Source organism: Pelmatolapia mariae, linkage group LG17, assembly GCF_036321145.2.
Source record: "Pelmatolapia mariae isolate MD_Pm_ZW linkage group LG17, Pm_UMD_F_2, whole genome shotgun sequence".
Taxonomy (NCBI): Eukaryota; Metazoa; Chordata; class Actinopteri; order Cichliformes; family Cichlidae; genus Pelmatolapia; species Pelmatolapia mariae.
The window spans coordinates 11,846,567-11,865,268 of NC_086242.1; the positions used below are offsets into that span (position 1 = coordinate 11,846,567).

An 18,702-nucleotide genomic window follows, 5' to 3' on the forward strand; every position below is an offset into this window, starting at 1 on the left:
GCTTTTAACAATATAATACTACCTGTAAAGTAGTTACTATCTGCACATCTGCACTGTAAGAGGGTGAAATATTACAGCAAATTAGTCATGATTTGACAACCCAGATGAGGGGAAAAAAGACTATGTGTTCCGCTCATCTATTTATGTCCAGCAAAGTTAATTTATGTTAACAAAAAGGAGAGGAAGCCATTTTTAATCTTTAAGTATGGCGTTAAGCACAGAGAAGAAAGTACTGTCTGTTTCTTTTAATGTAATATTTTAACTATTCTGCCCATAAAGATGACATCTGACAATTTCCCCTCTACCTTCAATGAGTAGTTTTGACACCTCAGTATGTATCAATAAAGATGTGGTTTGACATTTATTAGAATAGTTTCCAGGTTTTTCCACTGGGATCTGCACAGGTCGAGACCACCCTCACTAACTTTGGATGCACACATTTGCTCTGTAAGCAGGCCTGAAATATGCTTTTAACTTCCACTGTTCATGTAGCTTATTTCATTGAACTGATAAAGAACAAATGCCCTGAGGCAGGTCAGGAGATATACCAGCAACGATAAACATGTATATGTATTTAGAGTAGAGAAGGTGCTGTTATTATGACTTTATGTTAATTCAAAACAAAGGAAAGAAAGAAAGTTCATCACAATCTACAACCGTAACGCCAATGGCGGATGACGGTCGAAGCAGAGATGCCCAGACCTCCCTCTCCCCAGCCACTTTTTCCAGCTGTTCCAGGAGGACACCAAAGCGTTCCCAAGCCACCCAAGAGATATAACCTCTCCTGTGTATCCCAATCTGCCCTTGGGCCTCCTCCTGGTAAGACATGCCCAAAACATCTTACCTAGGATATGCCCAAGAGGTAAACCTAGCCAGCTGTCTGAACCACCTCAACTGGCTCCTTTTAATTAGAAAATTTGTTTTCCATTGCAAACCCCACTGGCTGCAGTTAGTCTTGCCTTTTAAACACTGCTTTTATAATCCGATTACACTAGGAAACATTTGGTGTCAGAAAGGCTCTAAAATTAACAACCACCGTGCACCAAATGAAGGTAGATTTTCCATTTGGTGAGTACAGCTCTGAAGGCTGCTGAAGGTTACCCAACACACTGCAGTTAAAAAAATGCTTGCACCAGAACAGTCTTTTAATAAAAAGCAAGAGCCTCTACTGTATTTTACTTTTGGCTTTCGCAGGTGCACCGCTTCTGTCCTCTGCTGTCTGTGTTACAGTTTAACAGAGGGGCCAAGCCCATGACTCAAGACCGTTTCCCCTGCAGATTCAGTCTCTGAACTGTCACAACCTAAAGGCAATTTATTACAGCACCCAGTTAAAAATGTGCTTAGTGTGTTGATTATTCTTCTACCTGTCCCCTTGTCTGATGAGTCAAAAAGGGACGGTCAGACACCAATGCCACAAATAAGTAGAGTAAATATGTAACAGGATGTGATTTCACTAGGCTTGAATCAGATGCTACATAATCCCTGTGAAATCTGAACTAACTGTTTAGCCAGTTCTCCCTTTAAAAGCTCTCTTCAAAGCCCAGAATACCCTTAAAAGCTGTTCCATGTATTATTGCCTGCCAGCTGCTAACTAGGAACATGAATAGACAGTAATACAAATGGACAGAAATAATGAGCAAATAACGGACCCAAGAAAAAGCAAATGGCAAAAAAGGCCACATTAAACACTGATCTGAATTTGCATCTAGACACCCACACGCACACATGCAAGTAACACGAGGCTAACTGTTTGTTTACCATTCCAGTTCAGTTAAGACTTCTAAAGAAAATCCAGCCCATGCCAAGCACAAACAAGAATTGAGGACTTGAAAGCCAACTATGATTTCAGTTAATTGCTAGGAGGGCGTAATTTTTAGGCACTTACTCCTGTGAACAGACATCAATAAGTGAGCTTCAGGAAGCAGTTACATAAAAAATGACCAGAAAAAGAAAAAGAAAATCAATAGACAAATGATTTCCCAAAACCACTTGTTAATTTCACTCTCATCTCGAATAAGCCTCAAAAAATGAGGCTAATCACCAGGCTAACACTACCTACCTCCTCGTGTTCAGAAAGATTTGCCCAACCCCCCCCCAATACCGTACAAGAGCGTGTTTAGAGCCTCATCACAGTTGTTCATTCAACATCATCCAGGCCCATTAAAGAAAGGGAGCAACTCGATTATCCAACATTATGGTATGTACACCTGCTACTTTAGGGGGAAAAAGAAAAGGATAGATGAGGAGGGAAGGAATAAAAGGAGGGTGGAGAAGAGGAGTGTGAGAGATGGAGACTGGAATGTGCCCCTCACATGAAGAGTGCATTTCTTCATCAGGAAGGGCTAATGAATCACCCACTCAACACCCAGGAAATTATCTCAGGATAGCGCCCCCCTTTCTCAGACATGATTAATTGATCAGAAGAGAATGAGAGAAGGGGAGAAACACAGGGAGGGGAAAAAAAGTGCTGATGCACTTCGGAAGAGAGGTAAATTGGAAACAGCGGGGAACGGAAAGACTGGTGCTGACCTTTTTGACTATTAATGAAAGTGAAAAATGGTTACATCTGAAAATGTCTGAGCTTTCTTATAAAAACCTGGAAGAGAAATTGACACTACTGCAGTAGCTTAACTCCAGCTGTCATGGCCCACAAGGAGAAGAAGGTGGTGGTGGTGGGTGGAGGGGAATAGACAAAATACCCAACACACAGGGAACATCCAAAATTCTGACTTTAAGGAAAAACAAGAATCTTAATTTCAGCAATCAATCAAAAATAAGGCAGCAAAAAAGACTAATTTCCCATATTTCTGTGCTTTAATCTCACCAGGCTTGCAGCTCTTGCTCTACCTTGGCCCTCTCTTGCTTCAAGTCTTTATACAGCTCATCAGCGATCTTCTTCCTCAGGGCCTCCTCATCGGCTTGACAGAAAAAGAGAAAAAGGAGACAAAGAAAGCGAGTTAAAGATAAGAGATCTAAGTAAACAGCTGCTGTTTGTGGACATGAAAAGCTGCACCAATCAGTAAATGTGCAGTTCAGATTCAACATTTAACCAGTAATGATTCAGTGCATGTACGCTGTGTTTTGTCTAAGTGGAGTAGTTTGTTGCTAAATTGCTTAAAGACAAAAAACTGTTGTCGGGCAGGGCTGCAACTAATGATTATTTTCATTACTGACTAATCTGCTTGATGAATGAATTAATCATCTGGTTTCAAAATGTTAGAAATGAAGACAGATGTTATGCTAATGAAAAATTAAAGACTATAATTTCTCACCGTAAAGATTAAGTCTACAAATGTCTTGTGGTTGCAAACAAAAAGTCCAAAATGATAGGATACAGACCAAAAAATAAATAAAAAATACATTGAAACCCTGTGATAAAGTGGCTAAAACTATTATTTTTAAATAAAGTAGTTCTCGACACTTTTATTTTTGTCAGTCGAGACACAATTTCAGCTCTATTACAGAGTGTTTACCGAGTGCAGCGACTTGGCACAGAAAGCTTGGTCCCTACAGTCTGTATGTGTAGTTGGTGTCAAAAACAGTCACAAAACAAACTTAAGCCAACAAAATGAAAGCACACATATGGCTTAAACACATACAAAGCAGTGTATACACTCGCGCCATGCCACCCCGTCTGCATATATTCATGTCATGGACATCATACGTGTATGACTCCATGTCCTCGGCGGTTTATCTTGGCAGGTAATTAAGCATGAAAGTAAAGATGCCAGCCAGCGACCAGGCCAAAACGTGCTCTGAAGACAGAAGCACCATGCAGTGTGCTGCACCACTGCAGAGATAGAAGGGCGGGGGGGTGTCTGAGTCTGTCAAGATTACTCTCACAACGCATTAGTTAGATAGCATAATCCCTATTGTCAGAGTCTATTATTACCTGAAAACATGTGGTAACAACAGGAAACACAAACTTGATTCCAGATTAATCAGATTAACACTAGGAGAAAACAATAAGAGCAGAAATATACCCAGCCGTTCTGCATTTGCCATCTTGGGATAGTGAAACAAGCAGAAAAAAAAAAGTCTTAAACAAATCTTACATTTTAAAAAGCTGCCATGTTTTGAGGTCATTATTATAATCATTATTTCTGATCTGTCCAACATATGGATTTAGCAGCAACTGGATTCCTTAATCATTCCCTTTCAATATCTGGAATATAGCTTAAGCATTAGAATGCCAACAATTCCTCAAATTGCCTTATTCACTTCAATGTGAATTTTAATTAATTTTTTTAAAATAACATATGCTTAGGATTTAAATTTAAGCCCATCACGACTTACATTGTTCTGTTTAAAAGCCACAATTCCAGATTAAAATACAACAGAGTAATTAAATGTTTTAAATGTCACTCAGCCAAACCTCTGCTTCCCAGTTTAAACTTGTGTGTGAAACAATGTTGTTATCCGTGCTTCGATGTAAAGACAAAAATAAGGTCATGATACTGATACTGTACAAAGATATTACTGTAGTTCATGCAACTCGTGCCATGAATACTGAAATCTAATTTCGGTACTTCAGCAGTTTCGTACTAATTTACCTACTTAAAAAACACACAAACCAGAAGTTGAACGATCCTCTGATTTCTAACATCCATACACTTGTCTTCTCTGCAGAAAACAACATATAACATGAGCTCAAACTGTGACTACATGGGCCATCTCTTTACTTTTAGAGGGTTCCTCTTTACTTACAGTAAAGCGAATGAATAAGAGTCACATAGAGCGAGGTTCAGTTTGACAGGGCTTCAGAAGAAACACGAGAACAAACAAAGGCGGTGACTGACAGTTGACAACTTTTGTGCTGCATAGCATATCTTTAAAGGCAGAGGCTTCTGTCACCTACTGTCCACAGTGTGAGAAAGTAATATCCATCATGTTTGACTGCACTCAGAAGCACCATTGATCTCACTGCGGAGGAGAGTCTAATTACAACTCTGTTAAGAGCAGCAGAGGAGAGACAAACCTGTAGGTCTGAAATCCTCACAGAGGCTCTGCCACAGGCTTGCCAAGTAACACGTATTAATTATGTTTTATGATAGGTATTAAAATACGGTGCGAAATATGATGTGATGTTCTGATTTATTATGAAATAGATTCAGATTACCCACAAAAAATCCTGTGAAAATGGAAATGTACACTCGAGTTACATGGGAAATTACTGACTACGAGAGACCAGCAACTCAGCGATCAATATTAATATTTCTCATCAATATCATATTTACTGTAATGTCAGCCTAGCCATTCATTCTGATTACCTTAATGCTGTGATGTGGTCAACAAAGATGACCGCATAGTTTGTCATCTTTGACTTTGCAGACTGTAGACAGTTACTCTGTGACTCTGAATCCTAACAGAAATCAACAGTTTATACCTTAAAGCTCGATGACCTGCTCAATATTTTTCTGTCAACAACAAACCAAATAACTGATTAAATATGATGAACCCACAGAGAATCTTCACATGACAATGTTTTCAGGAGCTGATTTATTTTAATGAAACAGAACAAAAGAAAAAAACAAATATACTCTACACGGTAAAGTGACCGTTTTCACAGGAATGATTTTTTTTTGTTTGTTAAACCATTTAAATCTGACCTATGAATCATTCGAGCATAGGAAAAGTATCTAACTCGAGGAATGAACCAGTGCTGTGCCCGCACGTAACAGACAACTTCGCAAAGAATTCATTTTAAATGGTATCTTTAGGCACTTAGCAGCCTGTCACAAAAAACACATCATCTGTTCCCATTCCTTTAGCTGAACTACAGAAAATGCCAACGATAACACAGCTTGACAGCCATAGTACAGGCTGTAGACTTTTGCACAGCACTGTAAATATCTGAGCATCTAAACAAATAAAAATAAATAAGAAACACTCCCTGTATATTGATTGGATACAGGACACCATCATACCTAAAATGCAAGCGTTTTATTATCTTCTTAAATCACCTATGGGGATTCCTCTTGTATTAAAACAGCGAGTCAACAATGCGAAATACTTTATTTTAATACTTAATTTAAAACATGTCTATCCTTGTGAACACTCAAAGCACTTTATCCCACAATCACCCACACAGCTTTTAATTATTATCTAGCTGATAGAAATCTATCCAAGTAAAAAATAAATAAATAAATCTTTGCCTTACTACCGGCTGGATTTGACTGGATATCAAAACTGGCAGCTAAAGTCGCAGGTCATGCCCTGTCTTTATGAACTTTAAAGGTAAAGCTTCCGTTTCAGCATCAACTGCCCTTTAGAATATCTTACATTTATACTGAATATATATACCCTGTAGTAGCACACTATGAAGATTTTAAAAGTCCTCCAAGTTCAGGCATTCTTAAGCAACTCCTCATTTATCACCACATCCTCTCCAGCCCTACAGAAAGAAGCTTCAGATTGCTAGCGGGGTCGGCAGGAGAACAGGTTCTGATATGATAAACACTGTCTGGGGTCCTTGAGGGAGGCTGGCTGGGGTCAGAGACAATTCCAAATCGACAGAGCCCGTGTCAATCCTGAGTAGGACATGTAAATGTTAAAAAGATTAAAAACTCATCATCTTTTTAGACGTGTCCCCCTCCTTCCCATTTCCACCAATCACTAAACCCTGTGGAAAAACCGAAAGAGGACGAGGCGAGGCGGTGGAGCGCGGGGCTATTGGCAGTGGAGATAATAGACGAAGGCAAATTGCGTTTCTCATCAGAAGTTTCATTAACCCCAGGACCCGCGTGGAGGGCATAATCTGTAACATTACCACTTCCTCACGTTTCTACCTCACGCTTAGTCGAATCACTGTGCACCTTTCACTATATACAAATAGGGAAAAAGGAGGAGGAGAAAAGAAAATGCGGAGAGGAAACTAGCAGCCCCGGCAATCAGGTGAAAGTCGGATCATCTGATTTTCTCTTTTACTCCTGTTAACAAAATCTTGTGCAATGAAACACAATCTAAGTGATCGTTTTTAAGAGACAACAAGAAAAACATAACATTTATGCACAAACGTATACGGTAATCCCCCCCCCCCCCCCCCAAACCAAATTCTCCTTGCCTCACCTGGGAGATATCTTTAAGCAGGCTATTAGTCCAGAGCAGTGTGTGGGCTCTGGCACATGAATATTTATAGCACAATGGAGAAGGTGTAGGAGGTTCAACCTTGACTACAGTGTAATCAGCGCACACATACTGACTCAGGCCATGATTTAGAGACAGCCGACCTGCTGAGCGCTTCACTCGATACCCAACTCTCGTGGACGCACATAATCAATGTCCGCCTCATTAAGGTCACACCCTTTGAGGATTGGGCTGAACTTTGCAACATTTTTAACAAGATTCACATTCATCACACTGTTTTTTTTCTTATTCCTTAAAAAGAGCGTGCCTGATCAATCATCCCAAGTTAGCTTTTTTTTTTTTTCCCTCTCGACTCTTTTAATACTTCTGTAAACTCGGTACCTCGTGGTGACCTTGCAAAGAGGTCGACGCACATTGCTGTTGTGTGACTAATACGCCCTGCAGGAGGCAGCCACATACATTGATTAAAAAAATGTTAATACAGCCAAAACAAACACTATTTTGCACTGTGTGCATAAGGACTATATTTTATCGGTCCCAAGAGATCTGTGCTTCTTATCAGACTTCACATTAGTATTTATAGACTTAATGAGCAATGAAAGGAAATGGAAAGACATCAGAAATGATAAATTAATGTCCCAGAACAGACAGGTGACCACTCTGAAAACAGTAGACAGTTTATCATAACAGCAACGCTTCATACAAGTTAAGTAAGTTATTGTTTTATGTATCTTTCAATCTAAAAACTAATTAGAGCAAACAATGGAGTTATAACTTTATTCATCTTGATAATAAAAATAAAAGAAAATGCACTATTCCCGCTCTTTTCCAAATCATTTTCTGTGACTTCAGGCTGACGGGAATCAAAGCCTGGACTAACAATGTGGAAGCTGCTTGGAACATGCAGCACTGCGGGAAACTTTCGGATTGTGCTGGAACTCTCGAGTGTACTAAAGAAGTTTAACTTTGTCCTTGTTATGTAGTAACATCAGAGAAGCATCTGATCAATTCCAAATTCATTCTGCACCACGATAAAGAACGAAAACATCCTGCTAGCATCATAAATAACGACACTATCTGCAGCCTATCTTCTGCAACAGATGGTTTTGTACCTACAGAGCCCCGATTTCAACATCATAGGCTGAGCCTAGAAGAAACAGAGTGAGATGGTACAAAAGCAGCACAACTCTACAAAAGAACAGTAGAAAGCACATCAGTGTTGTATGTTTTACAGGCAAAATCCACATGCAGGAACTTGTTAGTCAGGCATGACTGGCTCTAAAATTAGAAGACAACAATAACTTCAGGACTGCAGGACTTGCTAACTGCCTTTTTCTTTAAATTACATTGATCATTTAATTACTACAACGACTTTAGAGGGGCCACTTTAAAGTTTCAGGTTTGCAAATTAAGTAGTTTATTGATGAAAGCCTTTCTCCATTGAGCCGCAGTTTAAGATTATTAACAATTATTTACTTCAAAACCATCTACAGCTCACAGTTATAGATGAAAACAATATCTAGACTAATACTAGTTAACCAGGGATCATCTAACTGTTTACAGATTTGTGAAACCTTTCTTTCAACTGTGATCTTTGATCGAGACTACAGATAATATACAATGCTCAAATTATTAAAGGTACAATCTTTCGTCAGTGTATTGCATGAAGTCAGTTACACTTCTGATCTGGTCTGTTAAGTAGCAGAAGGGGTTATTAATCAGTCCACCAGAGGGGCAACACTGAGCCAACGCCCAAAACAGGAATACTTTTACAGATGGAGCCACTGACATTTTTTCCCTCCTCATCTTTTCTGGCTATTTTATCACTAGTTTTGCATTTGGTAAGAGTCTGTTTCACTACTGGTATCATGAGAAGATACATGGACCCTACAGAAGTTGCACAGGAAGTCCAACTCCTCCAGGACGGCACATCACGTGCCATTGCCAGAAGGTTTGCTGTGTATCCCAGCACATTCTTAAGAGCATGGAGAAGATTCCAGGAGAGGGGCAGTTAATTTAGTGCAACTAATGTCAGACGTTTTCCAGGTGCTATCGCACGGTGGATCAAAATATTACGATACTGTTCTGTGATCATAAATTGTTACAAAATCTCCAGCTCCAAACCATGAGAGATCCTCCACCATGTTTTACAGATGGCTGTAGACACTCACTTTTTTATCTCTCCCCTGACGGCTTAAATACATGCCACTGTGGCCATTTCTGATGAGGGTTCAGTGTAGATAAAGTATATATATATAAAGTAGATCAGTTTTTGCTGTTTCTTTTTCTATTTCTTGAGGACAAGAGTTACAGATACTGCTCATCTGCTACTTTTTTTAGGCCTGCCACTTTTATCATCCACTTGTCAAGTTTCCTCAGATTTTTTGGTTTTGTATTATTTTATTTTGGTGGTGGTCTTGTTTAGGGTTAAACAACACCATGCACACCAAATCGAGTGTTATATTTGGTATCATTTGAAGAATCATCTAAAGAAATGGGGAAAAAATGTGTTTTTGTGACAAGCTGCTAGTAACAAAGTCTCTAAGAAACAATTAAAAACTGGGGATTTGTCTTTTATGTGTAGACGCAACACTGAGTTAAGTGCATTTCTTATGCTTGAATGATTTATAGGTCAGTTGCTTAAAAAATATTCTGGAAAATGTATGGCTCCAAAAAGTCCAAACAGCAAAATGTAAAGAAATGAGGCGTGACTCAAGACTTTTGCGCAGTACTGTAAATGCCACTAAACCACAATAAACCCAAAAGACTGACAGTGGCAATTGGACATTGTCCATTTATGTTACTTATGTAGTTAAACAAAATTCTGTGTCATACCATGGAAGCCCAGTTGCAAAGTAAAGAAATGTAACACACATACACACTCTCCAACCACCTTCTTCCCTTAATGAGGCCTGGAGGTTTGTTGTGTGAAACTGCGGAGGTGTCGTTTTAATCACTGGAGTCAGTGTGGCGTGGCATAAGTTGGCCTTTTTTAATTACCTTACTGATTGAGCACAGTCAAGGATGGGGAAGCCTGCCCACACCCTGGATGCCAACCTCGAAAGAATCTGCACCTACGGCTCGTTCTGCTCTGCGTAATGAACAAGTAACATTCAAATGTCCTCCGCCACAAATGTCAAGGGATAAGGGCCATGCGCCCACACTAGCAAGACAATAAGGCTAAAACTTTACTTTGAGTAAAAGAAAAGTGGAAAGAGTGTCAGCTTTTAGCTCCGTGTGTGAGACAGTACACACACATTTTGACTGTCACTCAATTATCCCTTCATTATCTGTGTGCTGTGCACTGGAAGCAAGCTGAAAGCCTAATACTGACCACATATTGGGACATTTAAAACAAACGGTTACCCTTTTAAACATCCAGGAAATACAGAGTAACATTAGTATTCAAAGAGAATTTCATACTGTGAGTTAAAGTCTGCAGTTCACTCTTGTTTAGGTCAGTTTTTTAAGAAGCTATGTTACAATATGTTCACTAACATGTGACAATTTTCAGCAGTCTCTTGTTGCTGAACACGGAGGGCCTTGAAAGTTTTCTCTGCTAAAAAAAAGTCACAGATGATAGTGGTGAGAATGAACCAGAATACCAAAACATAGACGTGAAAAATTATAGAGCAAAGGGAAACTGCATGATTATTCTCTATGGCTTCTTAACAGTTGACTAGGAGGTCCCTCTTTCAAATAAAGTGTTAATTGATCCATTATTAATATAGAAATATTAATAACAGCCACATGAGTAAAAAGCACGAGTTTAGCCTCACTATTTTACTTCCAAACTGCATGAAGGTAAAAGAGGTATTATGACAGCCTGAGCTTCACAGTGACGAGGCAGAATCATCGCCCACTAATTACAGCATCAATTTATTAGCATTAGTACAAGTTAGAATTAATCATTTCATTAACAGTTAGGGGATGGCAATGAATCACAATATGACCGAGGCTACTGTGGGGCCCATTTTTTAAATTAAGACTGATTACAATCTGCATGAAAAGTTGGGAGGCAAAAAGCTTAAGGTGGCTTAAAGTAAACACCCACACAATAAACATCATTAAAATTCACTGTAGCTGGACAGCTGAGTCTCACATAGCCTTGGCTTTGCAGTTAAGCATACAGGTAAAGAGCATCCCGTACATTTCATAATAAAATGAGTCACTTATTTTTTTGTTTTTTTAGAACTACACTTCCATCGGTTGTAAGAGGGAAGAGAATGAAGTTTGCGGAGCTGCTTCATAGGTCAAAGATTACAACTGCATAAATCTATAAAAACTGGAACACGTGTCTGATCTTTGGAATAACTAGCTGTTTAAGTTATTAATCAAACCACATCAGCTTCCTTCTCCCTCAAATTCTTTGGTCACTCTTTACATTGAGAATAATAGCATGCTTTATATGTTTATCTTTGTATTACCAGCAGTGATTTTTTTTAAAGAAAATTGGAATAAAAACTCACCAACTGATGCGGCAGGAGGTGGTGGGACTGGTTTGGAATTGGGCACTGGTTCAACTTTGGGCTGAGGAGGAGGAGGAGGAGGGGCAACTGGTTCACAAGGAGCATTAAATTCAGGCAAGGGAGATGCAACAAATGGCTTGGCAGGCTGTGGTGGCATGAAGTTGACAGACTCGAAAACAGAAGGGGAGGAGAGGGGTTCGGAGTCAGTAAGAGGGGGAGGAGAGGTGATCGGCTCAGTCTTGACAGGAAAAGGGGGTGATAAAGGCTCAGCTACAGATGAAGGAGTAAAGGGTTCAGCCACATGTGGAGGAACAACAGGTTGAGCAAGTGGAAGGGAGGAAGCAGTGGATTCATTTTTAAGAGGAGATTGCTCACCTACAAGGGGAGGAGGAGCAAGCGGGGCGACTACTTCCACTACAGCTGGAGCAGGGCAGGGGGAAGGAAGCAGGGGATCAGCAGGAGCAAAAACAGAAGCAGGAACAGGAGAAGGTGTTGCTACAGGCTCAACAGCAGGAGCAACAATGCCAGCGGCAGCAACAGCAGCAGCTGGGGGAAATGAAGATGGGGGAACTATGTCAGCAGTGGTGGGTGCTGTTACCTTTTCTACGGGAGGTTGAGGTGGAGGTGCAGCCACAGACTCTGTGGCAAACTGAGGAGGAGCTGGAGGTGCAACAGGTTCAACAAGAGGAGGAGGGGGAGGAGGAAAGGAGGTGATGGGCTCAAAGAGGGGAGGCACTGGCCGCTGAAGAGGAGAAGTTGGAGCTGCTGGGGGTGATGGAGTGGTAGCAGGTTGTTGTTGTGTTGGAGGAGCTGCAGGTTCCTTCATGCGCTTAATGACATTTTCAGAAAGCTGCAAAGGAGAGTGGAAGAAAAGTTGAACACTTAGATGAAAAATTAAGATGATATCACAATAAAGGCATAAAGCTGGGGGGGGGATAGCTCAGTAGGTAGAGTGGTCGCCCCATGATCGGAAGGTCAGGGGTTTGAATCCACTGAAGGGCTACCCTGGGCAAGGTACCGTCCCTACACACTGCTCCCCGGGCGCCCAGTGGCTGCCCACTGCTTCACTGGGTGAATGGGTTAAATGCAGAGAGGAATTTCCCCACGGGGATCAATAAAGTATACATTAATACCACACTTTATTTATAGATTTCACTCAAACACAATATAAAGTTAATAGAGTATTTAGTGGGAATTTTAGGGATATTTTATACTGTTGGGGTGGATAGACTGGCATGGGTTTTCCTTATTTTCAGTTTTCATACTCAGCGATTCAGTTTTCAGTTCTGAAGTATAAATGGTATCAATCTTCTCATGCAGCTCTTGGTAAGATAAGAAATAAGTACATTCCTTAAATGCTTAACTATGTTGTTGCTGCTCGTATAGAAAGCTACACATTGTGTTTATTATTTTTAGATAAGCACCAAAATAGCACTAGTCTCGGCACGTTGGCTTAACAACTGATTAATAATAGACAGAGCCACAGTCTGATCCGCTCTGCTCTATATTTATCACCAGCTGATCAGTGGTATTATTATCCACAACACAGCCATAAGTTTGCAGCCGACATGAGAGCACGAGGCAAGTGACGTCAACATTCCGAAAAAGCCATAAAAAGTTTATTCAGACTAAATCTTAAAGCAACTGCAGGGGTTACTAACCACACATTTGCTTCTTCTATGCTTCATGAATGAATGAAAATAAATGAAAGTTTCCAGGCTGCCGGGACTCTGCGTCATTTGAGCCACGTAGCACTTTTGATAGCATAAGACTGCACTTCCACTCCAGAACGCTTTCGGATTACACAGCATTGGATTAAGGCAGCCATGTAACACCTGTTCAACTAAGGTCCATCATATCACTTACCCGTATGCCCTTCACCACCGTTATATTGTCGTTCTCGTCTGATTCAAATGACACGCGGCGGGTGCTGTTGTTTGCTCCCATAGTCAAACGGCAGCTCGTTAACAAATGTCAGTTATCTGTGTCACATGTAATAACACAAAAGTGCAATTTGCTTTTATTTTTGGACAGTTTACTTCAAGCCAGGTATAGATGGCTTCACTTTCTCCACTGCTTGGGATTCTTAGCGCTTCCTGAACTCGACGTATTTGAAGAACACGCGAGTTGATTGGACAGAAGCGTCATCCGGCCATGCAACAGCGACTTTCATTGGTTATTGATTTCACGTGGTAGCGCGGGATAGTGACGCGCAACACTGCCTGTCATAATTTCCTGTCAGTTGTGTCGCTGTTAATATTGTAACTGTAGTAGTGTATATATATCTGGGACAAAATACTGTGTCAGTAGTTGACAGCACAAAATTAGCGTCATATGGACTCTTTCTAATCTTACTAACCACTCAAAACATTTAGACAACAAGCTAGTACTGCAAATTTTGTAAAGACAAGGCCAGCATATGCAAATAACCATAACAGTGGAGCCCTGAGTGTAAATGTGCCTGTCTCTAAGCACTTTGGGTCAGTTTCTGTTGTTTAAATGTGCTGTAGGCTATAAATAAAATAGATGTGACAGTCAACACATAAAATACAGATGTTTTTCATGGTGCATATTTTAAGGGGTTTTTTTTTTTCATTTCCAAAAATCACATTTATTTAGCACAGTACAACTGGCTACATATTGAACTTAGAGGATAGAAACAAGCGAAATCCTATCGCACTGGTATCGATCCAATACAAGTGCCAGGGTCAGTATTAATACTATCGATAGTTGGATTGATCCACCCACCTCTTCTACAAGCCCCATTTAAACATACATTCATACAGCCTTTAAGTGCTTTATTTACCTTTCACTCAAGGCCTAGAATTACAAATTAACCTAACATGTGTTTCTTTAACATAATTTACAGTCTTCTGAAAAAGTGCTTGTTTCCTTTCTATTTTTATTTTGCATATTTGTTTTTATATTCCTATGTTTCACATCTTAAAAGACATTCGAATATCAGACAAAAATATTTGCGTAAATACAAAATAATAAATTAACTGTGATGTTTTTGTAAAGCTGAGTTCAATTTCACTATCCACACCCAAGCTGGATCACTACCAGACCTGTTGAATCAAGAAAGCAAGTAAACTGACAAAGCAAAGTAGGCTAAAATATCTCAAAAAGGGACACACCATGCCACAATCTAAAGACACTCTAGAACAGATTAGAGAACATTAACTGATATCTATCAGTCTGGAAAGGGTTATTGATCAATCTCTACCAAAATTTGTCCAAGAAAGCACTGATGACTCATCTAGAAAAACAAAAACAGAGTAACATCTAAAGCAATGCTCCCAAGACGTTTGGGAATATATATTTGGAAAACATTCTGTTAACTAATAAGACAAAAATGTAACTTTCTGGAAGGTTCGAATGCTGTCACATCTGGTGTAAAACAAACACATAAAAAGTAACATCATGCCAACAGTCAAACATGGTGGTAGTGTGATGGTCTGGGGCTGCTTTGCTGCTTCAGGACCCAGACGACTTCCTGTAACTAATGCAACTGTAATTTCTCCTCTCCACCAGAAGATCTTTATATTATATTATTCATGTCCTGTTTCCTCTCTATGGCATCAGCTGAAGGATTTTTTCCTTCTGAGCTCATATGTATGCTGGTAGTGAGTTTCATTTAACTCTGAAGAGGTTCTCTCAGGTAAATATCATTGTCTTTCCTTGATTTGTTTTGGACATCTTGTAAGCAATCGTAGTATTTTTATAAATGTAGTTAATTTTCATTTTCCTTACGACTGTTTGTTTTCTGAACATCCCTGAACAGACAGGGAAAACCTCAAAGTAGGCTAATTAGTTCCCATTAATGTAATAAAAGCAGTCAACATTTTCTCTTGAAGACTGTCATCCCACAGTTGAAAAAAGACTACAACGGGGGCACCGGTTCATCTCGCTAGGTTGAGCATATGCTATAAGGCTAATTTTGAAATCCATCCGAAGGATGTGTTTCCATAGGTTTTCTCACAGTTTTCCTGTTTTCCCTCCACTGTCCTATCAAATAAAGATTAAAAAGAAAAAGACCACAATCATTTCTAATTAGGTATTTAAAAAATTGTATTCTGGGGGTCATTTCAGACTTTAGAAACAAACAAAAGGTGTGTGTGTGTGTGTGTGTGTGTGTGTGTGTGTGTGTGTGTGTGTGTGTGTGTGTGTGTGTGTGTGTGTGTGTGTGTGTGTGTGTGTGTGTGTTTTAATCAGCTAGAATTAAAAATGCTGGAAATGCTGAAATGTCAAATTTTGGGTTCTACGTGAACATTTACTGCATAATGAAATCAACAGCTAGGGTTAATAAAAAAGTTTTTTTTATTATTATTATTCATTCACATGTTGTATAGTTCCTTTTTGACAAATACTACATACCATATCCATTTCAACAACTCACACAGCCTTGGAGAACATTACATTATAGCTGGAAATCTGATATGCCTCCAGAAGAGAGGATATTATGAGGAATGACAGCTCATAGGAATCCTGTAAACCTGATATATTATATACACACAATAACGCAATACAGTCTTTATAAATCTGTTTCCTGACGATTTTGGTGTTTTTGTGTCTTCTGGAATGCATATGCTGCAGATGTACAAACATAAATCAATGAAAATCTGTTTGGGAATTCAACCGTGGCTGTGTATACTCTGATATTACTGTGAAATTTGATATACACAGAGGGTTCATTCAGCCCTTTTACACAAAATAAACCTTGATCAAATACATTATTTCTTAATATAAAACAGTTTACCATAATGACAGACAGTATTACAAAGATCACACCCTGGAAAGGAAAGAACATATATATATATATATGTATATATATATATATATATATATATATATATATATATATATATATATGTATATATATATATGTATATATATATATATATGTATCTTAAGACAGAATCGCTTCACATCAGACTCTATGAAGTGGTTTTCCAACACTGAAAATAAAGGTTGTTTGGTCAAGATTGGGATATGATTGTTATCTGGAGCTGTGAGGCATTTGGCATAAATCAACCCAGTGGATTTGACTTGTTGTACCTACTTTAGTAGCTCCTATGGGTTTAAAATATATCACATAGCGAAATAATACCTACCTTTTCCATCATCTGTGATTTGACTCAGTATTAGAATGTATTTAGTCTTCTCCTTGCCCATGGAGGCATTTCTCACCACTACAACAAGCCTACTACAAACACATTATGCAATAAAGACTTACAATGTATAGCAGCACCCTTAAGGCGTGCTGTGGAGTGCCTCAGGTTATGTGGAAAGAAGTGCTTATAGAAACAGATTTAGCTGAATACAACATTTTTTTCCTTGCCACAGCATTATTGTAGCAAGGAATAGTACCATTTCAACTGACTTTAATACAGAGCAATAATGATCCTTGCTTATCTGGTTAATTTATTGTTAATATCTCAGTCATTCACCATATGCAGCAGAATGAAAATGCAATGTCTAGCGTCCTTTTAGTTGTCTCATATGTTAATACCAGCTAGATGTAAACAGAATCTCCGTAATTACCCACCTTGTTTTTTGCACCATTGCATCGGTTTATGCAATTATGTGAGCTAGTTAACATTTGTTGCTTTAAAATTCGCAGCGGTGCACCAAGATAATGGGCAACGTTGCTGTTATTGACTGAAAAACATGCTGCATCAAAGAGCAAATCTTCCCCTTACAAGATGAGCTCCAAAACACAAGGGCAATCCCAGCAACATATAAAGGTGAACACAAATAGAAAAGTTTGTGTTTCTTTATTCTTCTAACATTTATATTATTGCTGCCTTTCCCCCCACAGTATTAATACTTTACCTTGACCTTATGATGTTTGAGTGGAGTTGGGGTTCCATCTTTAGGTAATTCAATTTCTCTTTGTTTAATTTCTGCAGAGGTGAGTGGTCTGCTCAGAAAAGACCAGATGATTTGATAATGCGAAGCTCGTGTTTTGTTTGAAAATTAGAAATCTTGAAATTAATCATGAGGTGAAATATAGATTCAGTGTTTTACTGTCCGACCCTCCTACACCTCCGCATTCCCATGGAAACAGGTAGCTAAAGAAACATCTTCTTCTTAATCACCCAGAGATGACATTTTGTTAGAAAATTCCAAGTTGTGTAATTGAGATGTGAAAATAAGCTTACTCTGTTCAACCAGCCTTCTAATCTTTGCGTGGAATTTTTCTCAGGATAATTAGTACAGCTATTATCATTCATTATCAGTGACTCATCTGGTAATTAGAATCCAAAAATGCCATTTAAATAGATACTGAGCCAAGGACATTATTTTTTACTCACAAAACAGTATGTTTCTGCTAAATAGCTTGTCTAGCTTGCATCATTTGGTGTTGCTTTAAGAACCACATACATTCATTGTGTGTTAAAAATCCAAAATTTGTTTTGGAAATGCTGTGGTATCATTTTTTTTAAGTGCTATCCAAGTCATATCTATTACACATTAGTGCATTAATGCAGTATTTAGAATGACCTTGTTGCACTTTTATTTGGTCAGGAAACCAGAGCAACTACTTAGCTTTTATTGAAAGAAAACAGCCTTGCTTCTGCATTACTGGCTAAATAAAACCCAGTAGATTACTTGATCGGGCTGATGGGGTAGGGTTTTGATGGGGAAGAAGATTGGAAATTTCAAAATTTTTAACTTGGACCAGGGAAGCTAGTCACCTTCAAAAGAAAAACAATGCTTCCTGCATGACACAGCAATTGCATTTTTCTTTTGTGAAGAAACACGAAGATCGCACACAATGTTATCTTTTCAGTCCACCAGCTCATCAATCAGGGTCCAAGCTTCTGGGGATCGACCTCCTTTTGCTTCAGGATCAATACACTTTCCCGGTCTCTTTGGTACAGCAGAGATTGTCAAAGATACAGGGCAGGAGAGCCCTGCAAAATCCACCACTGTATGTTCTAAAAGGGGTCAGCTATTAACTCACTGACACTCGCTCTCTTGCACATTATTTCCTTTCCCAACCTTTCTTTATAGGTCTCAGGAGAACTGAGCTGAAAATGTTGCAGTGAGATTTTTTTCTTTTTTTGTGCTAAAAAATGAGGAGAAAAAAAAAATTAAGCGTACTATCATATAGTCCTCATCATCACCACACCACACAGTA

General features: G+C 39.1%; 1 protein-coding gene across 5 annotated transcripts in view; it reads right to left on the minus strand.

Moving 5' to 3' along the window:
- The window catches only part of chchd3a (coiled-coil-helix-coiled-coil-helix domain containing 3a), a 76,208-nt gene extending 62,564 nt beyond the window's left edge, over window positions 1-13,644 (minus strand). For 4 of the 5 annotated variants that reach the window (XM_063500689.1, XM_063500687.1, XM_063500688.1 and 1 more), the window contains exons 1-3: window positions 13,422-13,644; window positions 11,556-12,405; window positions 2,825-2,918 (exon numbers count right to left, since the gene is read on the minus strand). In XM_063500689.1, the coding sequence (XP_063356759.1) occupies window positions 2,825-2,918; window positions 11,556-12,405; window positions 13,422-13,502 (1,025 nt within the window). In that variant the 5' untranslated portion in view covers window positions 13,503-13,644. The remainder of the gene's footprint in view (window positions 1-2,824; window positions 2,919-11,555; window positions 12,406-13,421) is intronic. The other variant, XM_063500690.1, reaches the window with a different exon arrangement.
- Between the last annotated feature and the right edge of the window lie 5,058 nt (window positions 13,645-18,702).